The following is a 23483-nucleotide window of genomic DNA, read 5'->3' on the forward strand; positions in this document are numbered from 1 at the left end:
TTCCAGCCTCGATCTTGGAAGACTAATATCTGATGCTGATATCGTTACTGCCGCCACATTAGACTGTTGCTTTGGCTGTTGTTGGTGGACGGCCGCTGGCTTGCTTTATAGAACTAGACAGAAGACACTGCATTGCAGAAGAGGCCGCTGTTTTAGAGCTCAGGCCTCCAGAGTCTCTGACAACAGCAGAGGGAAACACTGCGTGAGAAATCTCTATCAACTTGTTTGTCGTCTTCGGGGAGGGGAAGAGGTTAGAGGGAGAAACATGGTGTCTCTGAAAATACAGTTCTATCCCCGCGTGTGTTTGAATGTGAAGTGAAGAAGTGATTTTCCCCCTGAAGTTTTGGATTGTTCAAGTCGGTCATCCACACAAAGTAACTGGACGTGGACTGATGGAAGTCTGGATGTGGATCACTTGAGACCGCATAAGTGTTAAAGGATAATTCCAACCTTTTCCATCCCATGTTAAAAAAGACAAATTCAAAGCACCTGAGAAAACCAAATAGAATCCATTCACTGGCAGACATGAAGCTAAATTGAATTCTTACCAAACGCTAATAATATGTCTACTGGTCTGAAGAAGGTGATATTAGTGATGGTGATGGTGACGTAATGAAAAGCGTGTGCCCAGATGTTCATTGTCTCAGCTGGGGTAACTCATACATATGGGGTTTACAGAAATAGCTGTTGGGCTTGAATACCTTTCACAGTCTAACAATACTGTGAAAGCATAGGCTGCATGTAAAGATGGACGACATGACAGCTCCCCACAAGTGAAGCCAAAACGTCACGTCGCCGCAGCTGTATCCGGGAGAGTTTGGCTTCATTTTTGTCCAGTGGGAGTATAACCTTATAAATGTACAGACCCTCGCCGTGGTTGAAATATTTGACACAGTAACCGTTAATAATGCGAGACAAAGATTCAGTAAAAAAGAAATGCACCTACAACAAATATAATAAAATAAATACAATGTAACGAAATGGATTGAGCAAATCTGGCATTTGGTTTGCCTACAAACAGTGTGGATATGAGTATATCATGGTTTCCCCCTGTCTCTGGAATCACTCAGTTGCTCATGCATGTGGGAAATCCATTGTTTGGCCAGAAACATGAGTATCTGTATGACTGGGCGCCATGCGATGAGCCTCCAGTTTGTCATAGAGTCTTGTCAGAGTGGAGCGATCAACATTTCCTGAAGAATCTGGAACATTTCCCCCCCTGAAGGAACGAAAACAAAGGAAGTGAGCAATGGCACAAAGTATCTGATCTGCCTGGAACTGTGGCTCCAGTTGAAGAACTTACAAGCAAGATACAAAAGAGACTTTAAAGCAGGGATACTTTGCCCAGGGGCCACTTTGGCAAAATGACGAGAGGCCAGGGGCCAGTTAATAAACAAACACTAATATGCCTCTGGCCTTTCTGCCAGAAAGCCTTTCTAACACGTGATTAATGCTGTGGTTGCAGTTTGGTTAGGTTTAGGCACCAAAACTACTTAGGTCAGGTTTGGGAAAAGTAATACATCAACGTTGACTTTTGCTTTCACACGGGGCACGGACAGCAGTCTCCTGCGTGAAAGTCCCGTCTTTCTGTCAGAAAGGCTTTCTATTTCAAACTTCTGTCACTGCACAGATTGCTGAGAGACTAATATGCAACTTCCCAAGTAACAGCCAATGGACATTATTGAACACTTTCCAGTTGTTATAAACAAATTTATTTTCATTGTGAATTAGGAAAAGGTCGGCGTGCCACCCGGTACCCTATCGCTGGCCAGATTTGGCCCACGGGCCGCAAGTTGAGTATCACTGCTTTAAAGTGATGAAATACTCTCACACGTTGGATGTCCACTGCTCTTTCTACTGTAACTGTACAAGATTGCTGCAATTTTCATAAAAAAAACAGGATCGTCATTACCATTGAACATCACATAGGGAGTATTGTGTACCAACCTGGCTGTGTCTGTCTTCAGATATATGCACGTCAGTATACTGTACATCTGAGATAGACAGAAAGACAGAAAGAGTTAGAAATACAAAGTGCTTCAGAGTTACAAAAAAGACGGGAAAAAAACAAACATCTAATGGAGTATTTAAATCAAAGACAAGCAAAAAGTGTTAAAGAATAAATACAAGTCAGGGTAAGGAAGCATCAGTAAAATAGGTAACAACACAGAAACAAAATACAGACATACACACAACAACATAGCACATAAACTCTTCATTTATACCAGAGCTGCCAACTTTTAACTCAGTTGAACCCTTTATTTACACTGTGAGGCAAGGCTAAGCTACAACTCCCTCAGTCATCAGGGTTACAAAGAGCTATACAGGAAAACACTGGAGTTTGGAGGGAAATACCACCATGATAGATGATTTACAGAATATCATCAAGTCTGTAATACAAGAAGCTCTGCCCCCCCCCCCCCCCCCCCCCCCCCCCCCCCAAGCCTGTTGTTAAAGTGAACTTCCTCTCAGGCTGCGTTCATGTTCCTCCTCCTTCAGCAGCACTGAGCAGCTCCTGAACTTCATTCAATAAGCCATGTTCAGACAACACAGCCGCCTCATTCATTTCAATGAGACCTCTGCTTTGGCACAGCAGGGGTCACGAGAGCGTGATGGTCTTTTTAAGTAAATTCTGTACAGACTATGTATAGATTAGTGATGGGAAGTTCGGCTCTTTTCAGAGAGCCCGCTCTTTTGGCTCAGCTCCCAAAGAAGAGCCGGCTCTTTCGACTCCTGAACGGCTCTTAATTTAGGATTTTTTGTAGGCCTTTATTTTACCATAACTTTGCAAAAATTAATGGTTTGTGTGTTGAAAACCCTTTCGTGTTCAGTGTTTTTATGAGAAGACTTATAATTGCCTAATTTTGTGCATTTATTCTGTTACAAAACCATTCTTTTGTTTAATATTTTAATCAAACATTTTATTGCACAAATTAACAACAAAACTGCAAATAAATCCACAGAACAGAACCAAACTCAACCAAACAGTCTTATAACAGCCTTATAATTGCCTAATGTTGTGGATTTATTGTGTTACAAAACCATTCTTTTGTCTGTCTGTTAGACAGACAGACAGACAGAGAGAGGGGGGGGGCGCTCAGATAGACAGACAGAGACTGTTTTCACATAATGGTATGATTTTATATCCTCACATCTGATTGGCCGCGATGCTGACCAATCAAAACAAAGTTCTGCCTTGAGCAGAGCTCAGGCTGAGCACTGAGGTAAGCAGCGAAAGGAAAAAAACTGGGAGCCTCTTCTGATTCACTACAAAGCATCGGCTCTCAGAGCCGCATCTTTTGCGCATGACACATCACTAGTATAGCTGTATGTATAGATAAGAGCTTACATTTAATGAGGAAAAAAAATCTGTGATATTAAACAAACAAACAAACAAACAAATACCTCTCCTCGTGTTTTTGTCCAAAGACTTCCACTTCATGATGATGATGGTGATGATGATGGCAACAAGTACAACGACAGCAAACGCGATTCTGACTGCAATTATGATCAGACCTGTCAAACACCCAACATCAACAGAAGACACTAAACAACATGCACCAGCGACCGGAGCCTTTACGACATGAAACATCTGTTTTTGTGGCGGAATGAGTCTCACGATGTCTCGCGTCTGCGTCGCTCCTGCTGTCGCTGCCGGTTTGCCCTCTGCAGGATGTCGTAACGTCGACCGGACGGGCCTTCTCTTCAGCAGGGTTGGCCGCCACACATCTGTAAGAGGAGTTGAAGTCCAGCCGGTGCACCTCGAGAGGCAGAGAGCGCGCAGAGCTGCTCCGGTTCACGAGTTCCTCGCCTTTGTACCACAGCAGCGTCATCTCTTCGGCCCCCTCCACAAGACACAGCAAGATGCAGCTCACGGCGCTCACGCTCAGCGTGCTCACTGCAGGAGTTGGGAGGGGCTCTGTGGAGATTCAGAATGAGACGATGTGACCTGCGCCTCCGCTTTCTGTTCAGGAAAGGTCGCGACTTTCCATGTTCCTCCCAATGAGAGTCGACGGCAGCACTATATAATTCTGTACATAAATCTGCACACCTGTTCCCGTGTATATATCTATTTTGTTCCCCATATTTTTTATATCTGTATTTATTATATATATATATAAAATACTTCTGTGGCAATTGAGCCCCTCGCAATAATGCTGAGGCATGCTGCTGAGCTCGGGGGAATACACAGGGGCACGCAAATTCATAAGTTGTCTTTATACGCTGATGACCTCCTCCTCTTCCTGACGAATCCTGTCACGAACATCCCGGTAGCTCTTGGTATTATCGAAGACTATGGGAGGGTGTCGGGTTATAAAATTAACCTGGGAAAAAGTGTCCTTTTCCCAATTAATAAACAGGCGAGGAAACTTTCATTCCAGGCCTATCCCTTTACAACAAATAAGGATAAGTTTACCTATTTAGGTATCAATGTAACAAGGAGGTATAAAGATTTATTTAATCATAATTTTAAAGTAACATTGGATACGGCAAAATTAGATATGGAAAGGTGGTCATCCCTCCCCCTATCATTAGCAGGGAAGATAAATTCTGTTAAAATGAACATAATGCCACGGTTCCTCTATTTATTCCAGACGGTACCAATTTTCATACCTAAGTCATTTTTTAAAGAACTGAATAAATGTACATCCACCTTTATCTGGAAAAAAAAAGTCCCCCGGATAAGAAGGGAGTTCCTTGAGAGACAGAGGGAAGAGGGAGGCCTGGCCCTACCAAATTATATGCACTATTATTGGGCTGCTAATATACATAAGGTGTTGTTTTGGGTCTCAAAGTTGGATGACGATGAAACTCCAGTGTGGGTACATATGGAAAGATATGCATCTAGCCCGGTGTCCCTATGCTCCCTGGTCTGCGCTCCTCTGCCCTTAAGCAAACACCTTTACACAAACAACCCTGTTGTATGTGACTCTATCAAAATCTGGGTCCAATTCAGAACACATTTTAAAAATAGAAACGCCCTCCTGTCTGCTCCCGTCTATGGCAATCACTTATTCTCCCCGGCCCTTGGGGGAACAGCATTTAGGGAATGGTATAGAGCTGGGGTGGAATGCGTCAAAAATCTTTTTAAAGGTGGTGTTTTCATGTCTGCTGCTCAGTTGGAGAAGGAATATGGAATCCCCTCAAAGACGAATTACTTAAGATATTTTCAGGTTCGAGATTTTGTGAAAAAGACATTCGCCTCATCCCTGGAGTTGCCGCGGAGTGGATGGATAGATGGGCTGCTAGACATGAATCCGACTCTTAAAGGGACGGTTTCCACGCTCTATGTGAGCATCCAGAAGGTGGCTTCTCCATCCCTTGATATCTTACAAAGGAAGTGGGAGGAAGAGTTAGAATTGGACATATCAGATGTTGACTGGAGACGGGCAGTGGAACTAATACACTCTTCTTCTGTATGTGTTAGACATGGATTGATACAGTTTAAGGTCTTACACAGACTTCATTTCTCAAGGGACAAACTGGCAAGAATGTATCAGGGGGCTGATCCGACTTGCCCTAGATGTAAACAGGTGCCAGCCAATATAGGTCATATGTTCTGGTCCTGTCCCAAGCTGAAAGAGTTCTGGGCCAGAATTTTTAGAACTTTCTCGTCAATCTATAACAAAGATATAGAGCCCGGCCCTCTGACAGCCATCTTTGGTGTGACACCAAGGGAAGCGCCACTAACAATCTCTCAAAGGAAAACAATAGCATTCTCTTCATTGCTGGCTAGGAGATTGATCCTACTTAACTGGATAAAGGCGACACCGCCATCCCATAAACGATGGGTAGAAGAGGTGATGGCACACCTTAAATTAGAACATATTAGATTCACCTTGCAGGGCAACACTAAGAAGTACTCTACGGTCTGGCAGCCTTTTATTTCCTACTTTGAACATGAGTTCTAATTAGCCCCAACATAGATGGCAGCTTTTGACCCCCCCCCCTCCTTCCCTTCCCTTCCCACATGGGTGATGGGTATGTCTGATGTCTGATATTAGTATGTCTTGTTACTGTTTTGTCTGTGGTTTAGACCTGTATTTGAGATGTATGTTTTGAGTCCTGCTGTCTTTTTTTTTTTTTTTTTTTTTTTTTGAATGGGATGTTTGTTGTTTGAACAGAAAATTAAAAAAAAAACACTAATAATATATAAAATACTTCTGGTTCTTATTGTCTGCTGTGTGTTTCTGCACCTTTCTGTCTTTGCTGCTGTGTCTTGTAATAAAGTCTAAGTCTAAAACATTTTCAGGTTGTTATTGAGTTTTCAGAATCTACACGTAGCTGCGTTAAGGTGCGTTCCACAGAACTGTATATAAAGATGGCCGACGCGTCTCCACTTCCAAACTCTCCCGGATACGGCCGCTGCCATCTTGCGCTGGTGACGTCATTTGGAGCCTGGAGTCCGCGCAGTGGTGATGGTGGGGCCATGCTATCGAGGTCCCGCCCATACACCCCCCAATTCACCCCGTTTTCATAGCATCAAATAACGAATTAAAAGAAAAACACTTGAACAAACATCAGTGTAAAATGACAGAAACCACCTGTGGGAAAAATTTATTTGACGTGTACTTTGATTTTTTTACTTTGGCCCATGTCCCATCCGCTAACATAAAGGGGGCGGGGCTTATGACCTATATGACCCCCCCCCCAGATGTAATCTGTCACAGTACATGTGACAGAAAGTTCCTCTGGCTCTTCTATCACTAGTCTCTCTCTAACCGTTCCGCCATGACAACAGTTAATAATCGTTTTCCTCTAACTAATGAAACCGAAGACTGAGAATGTGATACTGACTACAGAAACTGAAAAGCGAACGCGTATGTGTTGTGGAATGTGTCTGTCCCTGTCCCAGAAGAAAGCCCAGCAAGCTACCATCAACAACAACGCTCATCGACTAAAATGAGGCTGTCATGGAGGTCTTTTACACCGCGCTCTGACGGCGTCAGACACGAGTCGAGAGCAGGGCATACAAGGTCAACAGGTTGTCCCATAATACCTTTGTGCCGCCTAAACTAATTCTAGTATTTGAAATGGTGAAGGGACTCAAAGCGCTTTGCAGATTGGTCTCATTCACCCATTCACGCGGACGGAAATGGAAACCAGAAACGGTCTCAAGGATGCTGTTAGCCCCATTTATGACCTCAGCACTCTGTGCGTTACCTGGTGGTTTGGTCACACAGTGCTCCCGTGGACAAAGGACAGGCGGCGTAACATATGGACTGGGGCTAGCGATGATACCTGCGAACACACGGGTCAGTATACTGGTTAAGGAAGTGTAACTTACCATACACAGTGACTTTATAGGATTTGATGAAAGGGTTTCCTCTTTTAGAGTAAACATAGTAGGTCCCTGAGTCATTCCTCTGCAGTCCTGTGAATGTAAAGAGTCCAGTGTCTTTGTTCCACACAAGTCTGTCCTTGTAAATATCCTCCAATACCTTGATGTTCCCATCAGTCACCATAGCAATAATACGTCCTCTTGATGAAAGAAATCCACGCTCAAACACAGAGCCAGGTAGAGTGACGGATCCTCCCTCACTGCCTGTCAGGGTCGTCTTCACTTCATCAGCAGCAGATGAGATCATTACTATAATATACAGAGTGAGACAACGGTCAACAGAGATGTACAATGTGGAGCCGATCCACTGACGGTGAAAAGTAAACCTCGCCGGAACGTCTACTGCAGCCTTATAAAACACTGTGTGCCCGCGTATAAAATCTATTTCAGTTGTACATTACATGTTACCTGCACACTGTTGGCACGTTACTGATTTGGTGGAGTGAAACATTTCGTTCCATCGTCTCTACAGAGATCATTAGGGATCCCTACATTTTCTCTCCTTCTGTTACTGGCTGAACTGAACATTTACTGTAAATGCTATAAAAGCAGCGAGAGAACAAGTGTTTTCTGAAGAAAACTAGGACATTGCTTGAAAAATCTGTCCCCAACTTTTAGCCAGGAGAGAACGTCATCCATTTTATTTCATTAACAAACTCATCTTCACAAAAGGATTCATATGATCTTTGAAACACAATCAGCTGTGGTAGATCGATACGGCCTTTGGGGTGTAAATATGGTCCATGCACGTACATGACACCATGATCTCAAGTATGTAAAGGGAGAATGAACTGAGAGTTTCCAACACCGCCTGCCAACTTAATGTCTCGATGTCTCCTTATTGAATTACCCAGTTCAAACATATACAGTACCCCAAAGGTTAATATGCAGCTATTGCAGTATGTAAATTCCAATAATAGTGATATACTGAACTTAACATATTAATATAAAGCTCCCCAAACGTATTATATTACATTCAAAAGGTGTTTTTAAGGAGATATGTGTTGCATTTACAGGACAGACCCAAACTCCTGTCAGTGAGTATATGATGTGTACAAAGTTATTTTACATCTATACATGTGTTCCATTGTTACCGTCTGCTTACTATATATGTTTTTGATGATACAACTAAAAGGTTTGCATTAGTCATATGAGGGTATATATGTGCAAAACAGCGACAAGCAGTCAGCCACCTGCTTAAAATAAGGACTTCCTGTTGACACAACAAGCTTCAAGAGAAAGCAGGGTTTGTTTAAAGTAGAAATAGTCGCTTATAAGTCAGGTAACATCAGCTCCTGTTGTGCCGGAAGACAGAAATAGTGCGCAAAATTACATTTCTTATTCAAAAAAAAGAACTGGAGACAAACTTACACCATGCAGGGGTGTCATTATTATTGGCTAATCAAAAACTCAAATGAAACAAACTTCATTTCTTGCCAGGTGGTCCACGCGAACGAAAACAAAAAGTCAACATGTCAGCTGTGTTGGTTTTCCCCTCTCTGGTACACTGGGGCCCCTATTTGCCTTTACTGCCTAGGCCGGCAGCTGGCCCTGATTACATCTCTAGATGGACCAGAAAGACTAAAGTCACATACAGTAATTAAACAGGGCTTAAAGGATTTTGCATGATGGGTTTATAACTCAGTATTCACACAGTGACTGCAACCTTCCGTATGTTCAGCTTTAATGGACAAACTTCCCCCTTTTATATATTAACAGGGGTAAATATAAAGTTCATGACCGTCTCATGTTTGGACAGGTTGCCTTATTTTCAGTAATAATTGTTTTATTAGCTCGCTGCTATTAAGTAACTGACGCAAAAATACAACAAAAGCATTTTTTTTCTCTGGTATACTGAATATATTTAGATGTCTAACAAATTATTTCACAGTGTCCCAATGCTGTGTTCCCTGGTATTACAGTCCCTCATGTCTTTGGAGTATTTTAGTTTTATTTTCTGGTTCTACAAACCACAAGCAGCAACAATCACAAAACAGAGAAAAATGGCCCTCACAATTCCCCAGAGCCCAAGATATTCAGTTTACACATGTTATAAAACAAAGAAAAGCCATAATTAAAGCTGGAACCAGAGATTATTTGGCATTTCTGCTTGAAAAATGTCATAAACAATGAATTGATGGTCAAAACAGCAGATCGTCTGAGCTCGACACTAGACCGACTAGAAAAGAGAGGGATAATCTGGCACAGTGCTAACCTGGTTTGAATCCTATTTGAAGGACAGAGACTACTTTAATAAACTAAAATGAGGTGGAGTTCCCCAGGGCTCCATTCTCGGGCCCCGTCTGTCCCACATGTACACGCTGCCACTAGCTCAGATTATGGAAAACAACATTACTACATTACTATAATCATGCAAGTGACACATATGTACATAACATACCACCAAGTGACTACAGTCAGAGCGTGGAACAACTCAATGACTGGACGTGCCAAAATGTCCTCCAGTGAAACTCAGCTTTAAACGTGAACATTAAAGACCACAAAGGAAACCAGATGTGCTGGTGTACTGTTTGGACTCAGATCCACATTGAGACAATTACAAAATCAGACTACTACCATCTTGATAATTAAAGGATTTAGAAAAACTCGTCCATGCGTTTATCTTTAGCAGGCTCGACGAAGTCTCTCCAAAACATGGACCCAGAGTCCTCACTAGGACCAGGAGAGTGGATCACATCACTCCAGTTCTCAGACCTTTCCACCGGCCTCCTGTGTGTAAAATAAATTGTTTAAACATACTGCTGTTGGTTTATAAAGCACTGAATGCTTTGCTGAGCTTGTCATGCATCACATATCTGAAGACTAACTCCCAGCAAACTTGGGGTCTGCTTCAAATCTAGTCTCTTTCATATCATGACGCCAAAAACGTTTCTGTTTGTTCAATTCAATTTGAGTCTACTCATTTATTCACACCCCTTACCACACTGTGCACTGTGTAATTCTTCTGTTTGATCTGTTTTTATTCCATGTTGAGCTTCGCTGTATCTCCTGTTTCATTGAGTTATTCTTAAATCCTATTTTAAGCTCAGGCCTTGATGCATGTTTGTGTCTTATGGAAGGCACTCAAACTGCCTTCTTGCTGCATGAAGGTGACTTGCAAATAAACTTGCCAATGCAAACTACCCTCGCTTTCATTTTGTAGGATACAGGCTCCCTGTGCATTAACCCCCCCCCCCCGATCCATTACAAAGTAACATCTACTATTCCATCACAAACTCTGCGGCGAGGCAGCTGAGTCATAAGATCATCAATAGATTGGAGGGATTTATTGATGATTGCAGCCTGAAACAGACACACAGCGAGTGAGTTTGTTGAACGCTAAAATGTTCCTCTTGTACAAACATCAGAATAACCAGTTAAACACAGTCAAACACGCTACTCACCAGCAAAAAGCAAAATGACTCTCATCTGGAACTCCATCACGGAGTTAAACGGGGACAGGCATCGACCTGCAGAGTGCGGGAGCCCCCAGAAACGCTCGCCCCCAGAAACTACTGCAGCTGTGGTTCACGAGCTTGTAATGCGCTTGCAGGGGGGGAGGAGACACACATTATGAGTCTGTGGTGGCCAGTGCTAGAGGTGGAGCTGGACTCTCTGACGGGGGTGTCAGAGAGGAGGATGCTGTCCTCTGTGCTGTTTCATGCTGAGGTGGAGCTGGACTCTAGTGATGGGAAGTTCGGCTCTTTTCAGAGAGCCGGCTCTTTCGACTCCTGAACGGCTCTTAATTTAGGATTTTAGTAAGTGTAAGAATTGCTGTTGGAACAATTGTCTTGATTCAGTTTGACAATACAGTGACTACGTAATTTGACTTTAAGTAAAAAATGGACTACTCTCGGGCTAGTCTGTTCAACAAGACTCCTTGGTCATTTCCTGTTGGAATGGAATGACTTTTATGACCTTTTACAATTGGCATGGTCATCAGTAATAACACTGCTTACTGTGTGTTAACTTTCAAAATGGTTTTGCATTTAACTATTAATGACATCAAGTGACAAGATGGAAATTTGTCTACCTTTTAGTTATGATCTCAGTATCTTCATATTATACTTTTTTCTAAATGATTTCTGGTGTGGAGTCCATAATATTTCAACGTTTTTCCCGTTTACATGTCTTTTTAATATACAATGACTCAGCCCATGTTTTCCTCCTGCTGCCGGAGCCTGGTGGGATGTAAGATCTGCGTTGAGGAGTGGAGGAACTCATCTTCCCAGTGCCTCAAGTGCAGGGAGGAACAGCCTGTGTGCACAAAGGTGGCTGGACTGTCTGCAGCACTGGCCCTTAAGAGGACAGCAGTTCAGTTTGTCCAGTATGTTGTATGTGTTCAAGTTCTGTGTTGATGTGTCTCTGCGCGTGGAGGGGGCTGCCATGGCACTTTTTTAAAAATCTGTTTGATGCTCTGTTCTGTGTCACTTTTGAATGAATTAAACACTGTTTGAATATGTGTGTCAATTGTATATTTAAATATGTGTTTAAACACGTACAGATAATTGTATTTTGTACACAGACCTAGATGTTATTTCAAATTCACATCAGGTAAGGTATGGATGGATAGCAGCTACAGACACGATTGTGCTAAATGATAATATATGGGCTGCAAAGGTCCAACGCCCCTCTTTTTTTCTTACTCACGGACTTGAAGTACAAATGTAGTCAGTGTGCTTGAGTCGACATGAAAACTAGGAGGTTCTTTTTACGAGCCCATATCAGGTGGGATGGATCTCTCACCAGTTGTAATTGATACCACCTGGATGAGACGTCCCAAACACATTTAAAGCACAATAGCTTAAGCTTCATACGAATGCTCACTGTCTCTGTGGGTCATTCACTGCATGCACGTCTATCTATGGATGCCTCTCTGTTTGTCTTTTTGTCTCGCTGTCAACATGTCCTCATGTATTTATTTTAGTTTGAGACATTGAGTGTACGAACCTTCCGCTGAGGAGGTTCACGCAGTGCGACAGCTGCTGGTCATTTTTTCTGTAACTGCTTTTGACGCGCTTATTATTCAATTATAATAAATTATTAAGGGTTAAAGGCCAGCATTCATTAATATTATTAGCACTACCATTGCTTCACATTGGCAAAGAGGTGGAACCTTTATTTTGAAGGGTACGGCGCAAATATAACTGACAGAGCACAGTAGCCAATCAGAAACCACCAATGAAAACGAAACTCTCAGTGGTAACTTTGTTTTGTCAGTAAGGACAGAAAACGAGCCATCGAGCTAAATTTGTGTTTTTTTTTGTCCAAAATTCAAAAAAACGAAGAAACGGCCTGTTTCCGGTTTCTGTCTTTGTCAAATTCGTCGAAAAAAAAACAAACGGTGAAAACGTACCCTGGTCTGGGGGGGTCAATAGTCCACAGTGACCTACCGCCACGCTTCGTTTTGCAACGAGTAAAGGAACAGGAAGTGTTCATAGACGTGCTTTGCGGATTTTAAAACGTTGTCTTCACCGGCGTGTGACAAGCCACACGTCCACGCAGGAAGCAAACCTGAAGCCTGCAAGTAAGTCTGCCATGGCTTCCTCAAACCGCCCTGTGGTCACTGCTGTGCTGCAGTGCTCCCTGGCCCTGCAAGTCACAGGCCAACAATGGAACAGCTCATTGTGGTTTTGATGTTGTGTTAGAACTGCCATTTGGGGACTTGTGGACTATTAAGTCAATCTTGACATCTGTCAAAACATCAAAACATCTGTTTGTCAAAATTTAAAGAATAAGGCCAGTTGATCCTCTATAGTGAGGCTATAGTGTAAACAGACAGTTAAAGGAACTATGTGGAGTTTTTTTGTATTTACATGTATTCATTGCTTTTTATTGCCAATGTGTGAACGGATTGTAAGGTAAAAAAAAAAAGAGACCTTTCCCGATTTTCTCGGTTGCCTGATAACAGCTTGTGGACTGATTTATTCCGGGAAAATCCAAAGGAAGTGACGTTTATGCGTTTATTCCCGAGTGCCTTGCTTTTTAAGAAATCTTTATTAAATTTTAACAAAGCAAATACACATATAAAAACATACATGAAACGCATATAACATACAGTAAAATATTAGCGAGCATACAATACAAATTATGAAAAGGTGTCCCAGTTCTTTCTGTCAGCGTCCAGGATGTGTTTTTTACATCTCGATGTCCATAGTTCATTGCACACGATGCCGATTATGAGTTGATGCAGTTCCTTATGTTTAGGAGGCATTGCCTCCTCCAGTAATCTGTACATAACTGAATTCTAATTTATATCACAAAAAAATACTCCAGACTTCCTGTGCTCTGTAACAGCTGATTAAAAGGTGTTGCCTTGCCTGAGCCTCTCACAAGCTCTCTCATAACACGAGCTAACGTTAGCTTCGAAAAGGAGTCCGCTAGCGTCAGCAAATGTCACCAAAAACACACACTCCAACACAAAGTCCACGTAGCTTGTATGCTAATGCGGATGAATTGCTAGGTAGCTAACGTAGCAAAATGCTGTCTTGAGTGGATAACATTAGCTAAGTCTGCATTTTGACAAACAGTGTTGATTTTACTAATGGTACTAAGCAAAGGTGTTTAACTAACGATAGCTTTCTACTGGCCAAGAGCGATGCACGGCAGGGGCGGCCAATAGCTAACTGTAGCCAGCTAGCTGTAACTTAGCTACACGGCATGGCTCTGGCGTTGGTTGCTTCATAATGTTAGCTGATAAAATAATTTTTATCAACGGCAAGCTAGTTAGTATCATGAAGCCAGTGATTCAAATAGAATACAGGAACAATACAGATGTACAGTTGTAAATCAGTAAATCAGTCTTGTGAATATCACATCACTATTGGCTGATGCTCACTCGTGCCTACAGAGTGCAAGTGGAATGGAGACATACGATATACCATCAAAAACTGACCAGCAGGTGACGCACTGTGTCTGAACTCTTCATCAACAGGTCTATACAGGGCTGTGAGCGTGGCATCGAGTTGTGCAAGCTATAATATCTTCAGTTTCATCTCATTTTGGCTTGCCTTTAACTGTAATGCCACTTCCTGTGTCTTAAAAAAAGATGGCAGGCACTGCAAGAAAGCTTCAGATAGATGAGGAGGTAGCCGGTAATGAGTCGGCACAGAAGGGAGGAGAGGAGGATGGAAAGATGAAGAGCACAGAGGATGTAGATCCTCCGATCAAAGGACACAGTGGTGCAAGTCTGTTGGAGAAAAGGTGAGGTCACAGTCCACACGACAGCATGCCGAAAAACAAGTGAGACCTATGTAACTTTTGAAAGAAGAAATCATCTTCTTACAAGTTGAAAGTCACATGCGGCAAAATACGTTTTACAGCCTTCTCCTGACTTACATGTTAGAGTCCTTCTCCAGCCATTGAGAGCATGAACGTTAGAGACTTCCTCTGGGTGAGCCGGCTGACTTACAGCACTCATGAATGGCAGGAAGACATGGCTCTTTAAGACTTTTCACTTGGACCCAATGGATCCAATTCTGGTTTCAAGGTGCTTCTGACACTCAGAAAAATGTATTCATCGTCGTACAGTTGTCAGCACCCAAAGTAACCCTGATGAAATGGGCAGAGCAAGAAGGCTTCCGGCATTTGGAGTACTGTTGGCTAAATGTGGTCTTCGAACTGGGACAGTACTTTGGCCATGACTGATGACATTGAGAAATGCCTTCAGTGTGCCACTATCCTGTTTTTGCCACAGTGGCCGCTGGTCAACAAAAGTAACATAGTCTCGCTAGCTGGTATTAGCTACTCCCTTCAAATGAAGAGCACATAGTTTTACCATACAAATGACTGAAAATCATATTGAAAGTGAGGAATCAAAGTTATTTCAAAAGTGATGTGAAATTAAAGTAAAGCCCACACAGCTGTGTGTGTGTATATGTGTGTGTGATGCTGTAGGTACAAATACATTTTATTTTATTTTTTCCCCACTTTAAGTTTTTAATCTTTACATTTTGACAGGCAAGATCCACATCAGAATGACACCACCAAAACAGAGAGGAGAGCTGATAAGGGCAGAGAGGCAGACAGGCATTCTGAATGTGTAGATGGACCTGCAGACGTGGAAAGGAATCAAATCATGGAGAGTGTTAAACAGAAGCTTAAAGCCCATCTGAGGGAGAAGTTTACATACATATGCGAGGGTACGTCAGCCAGTCAATCTCGACTCCAGAATGTCTTCACAAGACTCTACATCACTCAACAGGCTGAGGAGTATGGTTGCAAACCGCATGAGATTCTAGATCAGTTTAAACTCCCAGATAAGAAGTCACCATATCCAGTGGTAGACTATCAACAGATCAACTGCCTGAATATCTTCAAACCAGGAAGAAACATTCCCCAGCAACAACCTGCAAAAGACAGGCCCATCCAAAGAGTGATGACCAAAGGAATTGCTGGCATTGGAAAGACAGTTGCTGTCCAAAACTTCTCCCTAGACTGGGCAGAGGGAAAATCCAACCAGCACATTGATTTCATCTTTGTGCTTCCTTTTAGAGAGCTGAACATGCTCAAAGATAGTGAGTACAGTCTGCTGCAACTTCTTCTACACTTCTACCCTGAACTGAAACTGCTAGAAAATACGCCGCATTTTGTTAACAAGCAAGTGCTGTTCATCTTTGATGGTTTGGATGAAAGTAGATTTCCACTGGACTTTGATGGGGGCATGAGAGTGAGTGAAATACACCAACGATCGACAGTTGATGTGTTGTTGTCAAACCTCATCAAAGGGAACCTGCTGCCTGACGCTCTGCTCTGGGTAACTTCCCGACCTGCAGCGGCCAGTCAGATTCCTTCTAAATATATTGACCAGATGACAGAAGTGCAAGGGTTCACTGACCAACAGAAGGAAGAATACTTCAAGAAGAGATTCAGCAGTGCTGGCCAGGCCACAGAAGTTCTATCTTATCTCAGAGGGATGATAAGCTTCTATTTCATGGGCCATATCCCAATCTTTTGTTGGATCATCGCTGAGGTATTTAAGAAAGGATGGAGTGACCAGAGGAGTCAGAGGATCACAACCATGACAGAGTTGTACATTTATTATTTACTCATTCAAACACAAAGAACAACACAGAAATATGGGAAGAAAAGCTCAAAGAAGAAGAAGGCTCAAAGGAAGTCATCAGAATCTGGGAATGCTGCCGCGCTTTTAAATCTGTCCAAGTTGGCGTTTGAACAGCTGCAGAAAGGAAACATCATATTCTATGAAGAGGACCTCAGAGAATGTGGCATTGATGTTGACAAAGCTTCCGTGTTTTGTGGATTTTGCTCAGAAATCCTGAGGCAAGAACGCGGCCTTTACCAGAAGAAGATGTTCAGCTTTGTGCATTTAAGCTTTCAGGAGTTTCTTGCTGCTCTTTACATGTTCCACTGCTGCGTGACAGAGAACATCAGCACTTTGAAGTCTTTCCTGGATGCGGACCCCACAGATCTAGGCTTGCTTGAGTTGCAGAGGAGAGTTGTGGATAAAGCCTTGCAGAGTGAGAAAGGTCAGTTGGACCTGTTTCTCTGCTTCTTCCTTGGATTCTCACTGGAGTCCAATCAGACGATGCTACAAGGTTTACTACCGCAGACGAAGAGCAGATCAGAGACTGTCGAGGAGATGAAGAGATACCTAAGAAATATTCGTGCAGGAGACATCCCACCAGAGAGGTGCATGAACCTTTTGATCTGCAAGTTTGAGCTAAAAGAAGAGAGATTTCAGGATGACATCAGAATGTATCTAAATTCAGGAGCAAGACTCTCACCTATTGACTGCTCAGTACTGTCCACCATGCTGCAGATATCTGGGGAACTGGTTGATGAACTTGATCTCACAAAATGCTTCACACCGTTTGTGGGAACTGAGAAACTTCTCCTGCAAATAAAGAACTGCAAGAAGGCTGTGTAAGTACCATACGAATTCTGATTTCAAGCAAAAAAAGGTGTGTTCAGACTGAATGTGAAGTGAATTTCCTGAAATGTTTGACCACTTGAGATTTTTGTAGTCTCAGCCTGAGACCTTTGTAGTCTTTATTTGCCCGAACAGCCAATAGACTGCACAGATGTTGGCTGCAGTTAGCTAGAAACCTACCGTGTACATGTGGAATGTGGCTGTTTGTGTAGTAATGTGACAGTAATTATGAAATGGAGTCATACAGCCTTGAGAGAAGAAGACGCATCTTTTGTGTCTTCGTGACGCATTCAGTCTGGGCACACTTTGAGGAAATCCGCCGATTGTACAGTGAAAAGTCCGTTAAGCTTGGGTGACTGGAACCCGAAGACAAGACCTCCATTGACGCAACATGGCATATGCAGATGAGCCAACTCGTTAAAATGCGAAATCACACTGATACATTTTGTTGAAAAATTGCATCACCTCCCTTAAAATTATGACTTATGTCATATTATGAATTACTTGAAAATGGTGTGAATATTAATGTAGTATATTAGTGAGTTGTGCAAAGCTGTTTACTTATGATAGGCAGGCTGCAGGCAAGGCTCTGGTAGTTCTACCACTACAAGCTCGTATTAACCTGAACTATTCACGTCCTCATGGAGGCTTTCCAGAGTTCAGTTAGATAAGGTGTATTCAGTGAATAGGTGTGTTATAACCAAACCTACATAGGTCCTGGTACACAGGTCTTAACCTCTAGGCCACCATGACACCACCATGACATGCTTTTCGTCTGATTCTACAGACTCAAGGGTGAACATCTGAGAAACGATGGCCTTCCTATACTACTCTCCATTCTTCAGTCAGCAGACTCGTGTTTGCGAGAACTTTGTGGGGTGTGTTTTTCGAACACCAACATTCCTCTTTCCAACACTCTCTTTGCTGTGCTGGGAAGTCCAGACTGTAAACTGGAGACACTAAGGTCAGTCAAAATCGGTTTTGTTTCTCCAGACTCTTTACTTGTGTAGTGACGAACCTTTCCAGTTTCATTCTTTTAAAATATGAGACATACTCAACTACATTAACTGCAGTCTGTTTAACTGAATTACAGCTAATGTTAATCATCCCTGCACATCTGAACCCCTGATAGACTTTCACTGCATCTTATTTATAAATTATATGTGATGGGTTTTTTTTTTTTTTTTTTTACAGATTGTCTAGTTTTACTCTAGATTTTAACCATTGTCACACATTGGCCTCCATCCTTCAATCAAAACACTCATCCCTGAGAGCGCTGGACTTGGCCAACTGCATATACAGTTATCCGCAGGATTATAGTGGATATTACTCGAAAGAGTTGGAGAAGAAGGAAAAATATGATGACGTCAACGATGAGTTAAGCCTGCTGACTATTATTCCTGCTGCCTTGATCGGTCCAGTCTGTAAACTGGAGGATCTCAGGTAGAAGTATTTACAGATAGGATCATCTTCACACATTAGTTCTCTTGTTAACATAATATTTCATCATTACGTATTGTTGTCTTGATTGTAGCATGCCTGGTTGTCACCTGAGAAGTCAATGCTGTCAGGTGTTTGCCTCGGTTCTTAGCTCAAACTCCCAGCTGAGAGAGCTCGACCTCAGTCGCAACAACCTGCAGGATTTAGGGGTGCAGCTGCTCTCTGTTGGACTGGGGAGTTCAAAATGTAGGCTGGAGATACTGAGGTACTGACACACACCCGGGCCTCATTGTATGGTTGATCAGATATTGTGCAACATCTGCAGTAACAGGTGGCGATACAGGGTGTTGTGTGGTCTTTTGTTTTATTAAGAGCCCTTTTCCCTACAGGCTGTCATGTTGTGGGATCACAGAGGAAGGCTGCGCCTCTCTGGCCTCGGCTCTGAGGTCCAACCCCTCCCATCTGAGAGAGCTGGACCTCAGCTACAATCACCCAGGAGAGTCAGGAGCGAGGCTGCTCTCTGAGAGACTGGAGGATCCAAAATGTAGAATGGAAAAACTCAAGTTGGTATACCATAGGGCTTCCGCATGAAAGAAAGGTCCTTCTTCCCAGTACAGGCAGCTGTTAAAGCCAGTTAACAAAGAACTGTCAAAACGAACTGCTCTATGAAATCCATACTTGATGCTGCTCACCAAAAGCCCTACTTTGTACAGGACCTCTTTGTAATGTTGGCAAATGTTCGGGGACCCTTCATAAACCTCGTAATTCAGTTCACTCAGGCAAAAGTATTGACATCATCATGAAAAGTGACATTAACGGGGGGAAAGAATCCTTCTCAGAGAGGGCATTTTGAGATTGCTATAATACAATACAGAGTAACTCCATCAAAATGGTTACTATGAACAGGGCCATAGCTATTATTAAGGACACCAAGGTCATGTCTTCATGTATCGTTAATGGGAAGTTTACATTCTTTAATTACACAGTTTACATGTGGTGATTTTTATGCCTTCGTGCTGGTGTGCAGCCTGGTTCGCTGCTGCCAACTGAGGTGATCTACTGGACCAATTCCAAAACTTTTGCTTACTATTACTCATTTAGACTAGCCTGGGAACCACACAAATCTGCGAGCTCGTGTTTTATTTGCTCTGGCAGGCGCGCCTGGCCCCGATACGATTACCGACAGGGGAGTGCCGTTGAGGCATTTTCGTAAACAACCAAGATGGCTGCCACTGATGTGGAACATTCTGTTCACTATCACGTCAGTATTAAACTTTAAAATGTATTTTAAATAGTTTTAGTAACTTAAGACAATAATTATCAGAGTATCCTATTAACTAAACATTTTGTGGGTCTCAGATAACAATTGAACTAAGTGTGAGCCTCATGTTTAGAGAGGGAAACACCTGTACATAAAATGTTTCTAATGCCTTCTGAACATGTTAATGAACACATTAGTATCTGACGGCCATTATAATAACGGCTTTTCCTCTGCCTCAGTGTGGATCATGATGAGGAGCACTGGGTAAACCCACAGCTTCTGAACAAGTGTAAGCTACTCAAGGTGCTATTCACTGAATACCTACTCTCAATGGGCCAAACTGAAACTTGACTCTTGCCATGTATTTGATAGATGCCTGCGATCTCACACTTGACCCCAACACGGTGAACGAACACCTCCTCCTGACCGAGTGCAGGAAAGTGAACTTTACTGAAGAAAAGCAGCCGTATCCCGATCACCCAGAGAGATTTGATGAACAAAGCCAGGTGCTGTGTAGAGAGGGTCTGACTGGACGCTGCTACTGGGAGGTGGAGTGGAAAGGATTCGTGAATATTGGTGTGGCATATAAGAGCCAAGGGAGGAAAGGACGGCGGGACACGGAAATTGACTGGAGCGACAAGGCCTGGTGTTTCAATGAGACTGTGTGGAACGGTTATTCCTTCCGTCACGGGCGAGGGAGGGAGACTTTTATTCCTGTCCCAATCATTGACGTCCAAGCATTTCTGGCCAGACCGAGGAGACTGGGATTGTTTCTGGACTGGCCGGCTGGCACTCTGTCTTTCTATTGGCTGTCTGGTGACACAAAAACTCTCCTTCATACGTTCCACACCACTTTCACAGAGCCTCTCCACGTGGCGTTCACTGTTTATGTCGGATCCTCTTTGACCCTGTCCAGTGCAGTGAAGCTGAGAATGGATAGTGTGAGTATTTCTGGTTGTCTCGTTCTACCACATGACAAGTTGGTATCACTGGAGAAACAACTCATTTCATTGTGTCTTTCTGGATCACAGGCTCGGCCAAGCTTCACTCCGGAGGTGATAACAGGAAGAATAGGCATTTCATACAGGTACGGAATGTCATTGGATAACCAAACGTCATTTCTCCTAGCTTGATGGTTACAATGAAATTATTGTGTTCTTTAGCTGTTGAGTGTGAACATAGGCTTTCGAAAATGCTAGGTCAAGTCCTACTAGGCTCCATGAAAATACTGTAGCTGTGTCCCAAATCCATACTACTTACTAAGAGTATGCAGTATATACTATATACTAATCTGACTGTTTGTCAGGTAATATACAAGAACTAAAAATACGAAATACTAAAAGGTAATGATTTTGTGCCTTAAGACATCAATCAAACTGTGGCTTTAAAATGAATCTTAACAAACAGACAGCAAAATGGAGTTATTCTTTTGTCTTCTGAGGTGTTCCTGTAACTGTTTCACCACCAGCTGTGAGAAGCTCCTCCTTTTCCTTCGAGCATTGCATTGTGGGAGAACATTGTGCACACACAGCACATTCAAAACTCAGGCAGGTTTCAGAAAACGGGACGAACTGGCGATGAAGCGATAGATTCGATTCGTAATTTCATACAGTAGCATTTTAGTCCAAATCCATTCTCGCCATTAGTTTAACAGTCCTTCAGGGCTGCTACAACAAGCAAACTATTGCACTGGCTAACCCAAGTAGCTAGATGTGTTTTAAAAGTAGTTCACAATTTGCACGTTTTAATCTCTTTTCTAATATGCTACTGTATAAAATGATGAATCTGTCGCTTTACTGCCAGTTTGTCACACGTACAATACAGTAGTATAAATGTAACTCTCCAACTCTTAGTCACTAACTATTTTTACCGTTACTAAACAGTTTGGATCAGTGCAGGTGGCTCACAAGTGACAGTATCAGAGCATCTGAACCAATAATCTAATGATTTTTGTGTTTGTGTTCTCATAACTTAACAGTTAAAGGGGCTCTGAATTCCTGTTCCGTACAACATGGGTCTTATTTTTGTAGTTGGGACAATTATTGCGAACAGTAATTATGACATTGTACTCACCAAGTTGAGATCTGGAAACGCAGCGACATCACACAGGCCTACGTTTCTTCTATATCATCAGGGGACACTTAACTGTTTACATATATTTTTACTCTTTTCGCGGTCTTGCTAATTCACACAATGACTAAAATGTGTTTTCTTCGTGGCTGTAGAGAACATAGGCCTAAATGAGGTGATGTAAGAACTTGTGAACATCAGAACGTCTGCACTTGATGTTCTAACGGATAGGAATGAAGGCCAAAACGAGGAAAATAAGAGCGCTAATAATAACGGTACTTTCCTTAAAACCATTTGGTGTTGTACAGGTTCAAGTTTCCCAGTTCAGGTGTGTTCCAGTGTTCTTTGACCGGGCTAGTGTTTAATGTGACTCACAAGGGGGAGGTCACGTACAAGACTTTGATCTGGGATAACACGCTCCTCCAGTCGGCTTTCAAGGTGCCTGGAGGCCCACTGTTCAGCATCGAGTGTCCTCAGGACTCTATCTCTCAGCTGCACCTCCCACACTGTGATCCTGAGCCTGGTAAGAACATTACTGTGCCTTGTGATCGCTCATTAAACTGAGAGAAAGTTGAATTTTCATTTTTGTATTTACCTGAAGTCTGCAGTTGTGCTTTGGCATTGAACTGACATGAAACTAACATAGTGAAACTAATTTTGGATGCTTCTGCGTATTCACAGCACCGGTCTCCAAAAGCCTCTCTGTTGTCCACATCACCGACGACGGCATGAGCATCATACAGCCGCTGGAGATTACTGAAACCCACGTGGTCGTGGACACCCCTCACCTCTCTGCCTTTGGCATTGTATGGGATCTTATCGAGAGGTTTATGAATTTCATGACGAAACCAGTGAGTGGCCAAATCCTGCTGTTCCTGCGACCAACATACAGAGGGGGGAACCTCATCCTCAGTGTGATTCTGCTACCGAGCAACGTACCTCTGCAGGAGGTAAAACCCTCTGTCACACCATAGTTTACGTAGTTTTTTACAGTTTATCAGTCCAAACTCCTTTTTTCTTTCTTTTAATCACCTCGAAGTCATAAAAGTGGCCTCTAATACACCTTTATATGGAGATAGATGGATCATTAGTCCATACGTCATCACCACAAAAGCCTTGTACAGTACCTGCTTGTTAACCCATTAGGCCCCCTTGTGGGAAGTCACTGTAATATATCAAGAATGTGAAACTGAACAGATTTACATCATACTTTTTTAATGAGATAATAAAACCCTCTAACAAAATGTTCTGATATCACTTAAGGTAAAAGCACAACATGAAAGTTCTGAATACATCCAGGCCCCATCCTACTGTCTCCTCCTCAAAGACCAATATTACAGCCTCCACAGTGACCCGGAGGGCTACAAAATACAGCCTCCAGTGAGTATGAGTATCAGAGGCAACGTCTGCTGCCAGTGAATACAGTCAGTCAATCAGCAACACATTTAATAACTAAATTTTTCAATTTCATTTCAGCG

At 42.7% G+C, this 23483-nt stretch overlaps 1 protein-coding gene across 1 annotated transcript; it reads left to right on the forward strand.

Annotated features, from left to right (window-relative positions):
- Positions 1-14390: 14390 nt before the first annotated feature.
- LOC139303422 (protein NLRC3-like) lies at positions 14391-23424 on the forward strand. The gene is made up of 12 exons (XM_070927244.1): positions 14391-14545; positions 15302-17227; positions 18022-18198; positions 18429-18677; positions 18769-18939; positions 19064-19237; positions 20175-20224; positions 20308-20876; positions 20967-21022; positions 22314-22528; positions 22687-22955; positions 23269-23424. The coding sequence occupies exons 1-12, from the start codon at positions 14391-14393 to the stop codon at positions 23422-23424; spliced, it is 4167 nt and encodes a 1388-aa protein (XP_070783345.1).
- Positions 23425-23483: the final 59 nt, after the last annotated feature.

Source organism: Enoplosus armatus, chromosome 2, assembly GCF_043641665.1.
Source record: "Enoplosus armatus isolate fEnoArm2 chromosome 2, fEnoArm2.hap1, whole genome shotgun sequence".
Classification (NCBI taxonomy): Eukaryota; Metazoa; Chordata; class Actinopteri; order Centrarchiformes; family Enoplosidae; genus Enoplosus; species Enoplosus armatus.

Coding starts and splice junctions, on each gene's coding strand:
- LOC139303422 (XM_070927244.1), top strand. CDS start 14,391: ATGGCAGGCACTGCAAGAAAGCTTCAGATAGATGAGGAGGTAGCCGGT. Junction 14,546..15,301: donor GCAAGTCTGTTGGAGAAAAG/GTGAGGTCACAG, acceptor ACATTTTGACAG/GCAAGATCCACATCAGAATG. Junction 20,877..20,966: donor TGAAGCTGAGAATGGATAGT/GTGAGTATTTCT, acceptor TCTGGATCACAG/GCTCGGCCAAGCTTCACTCC.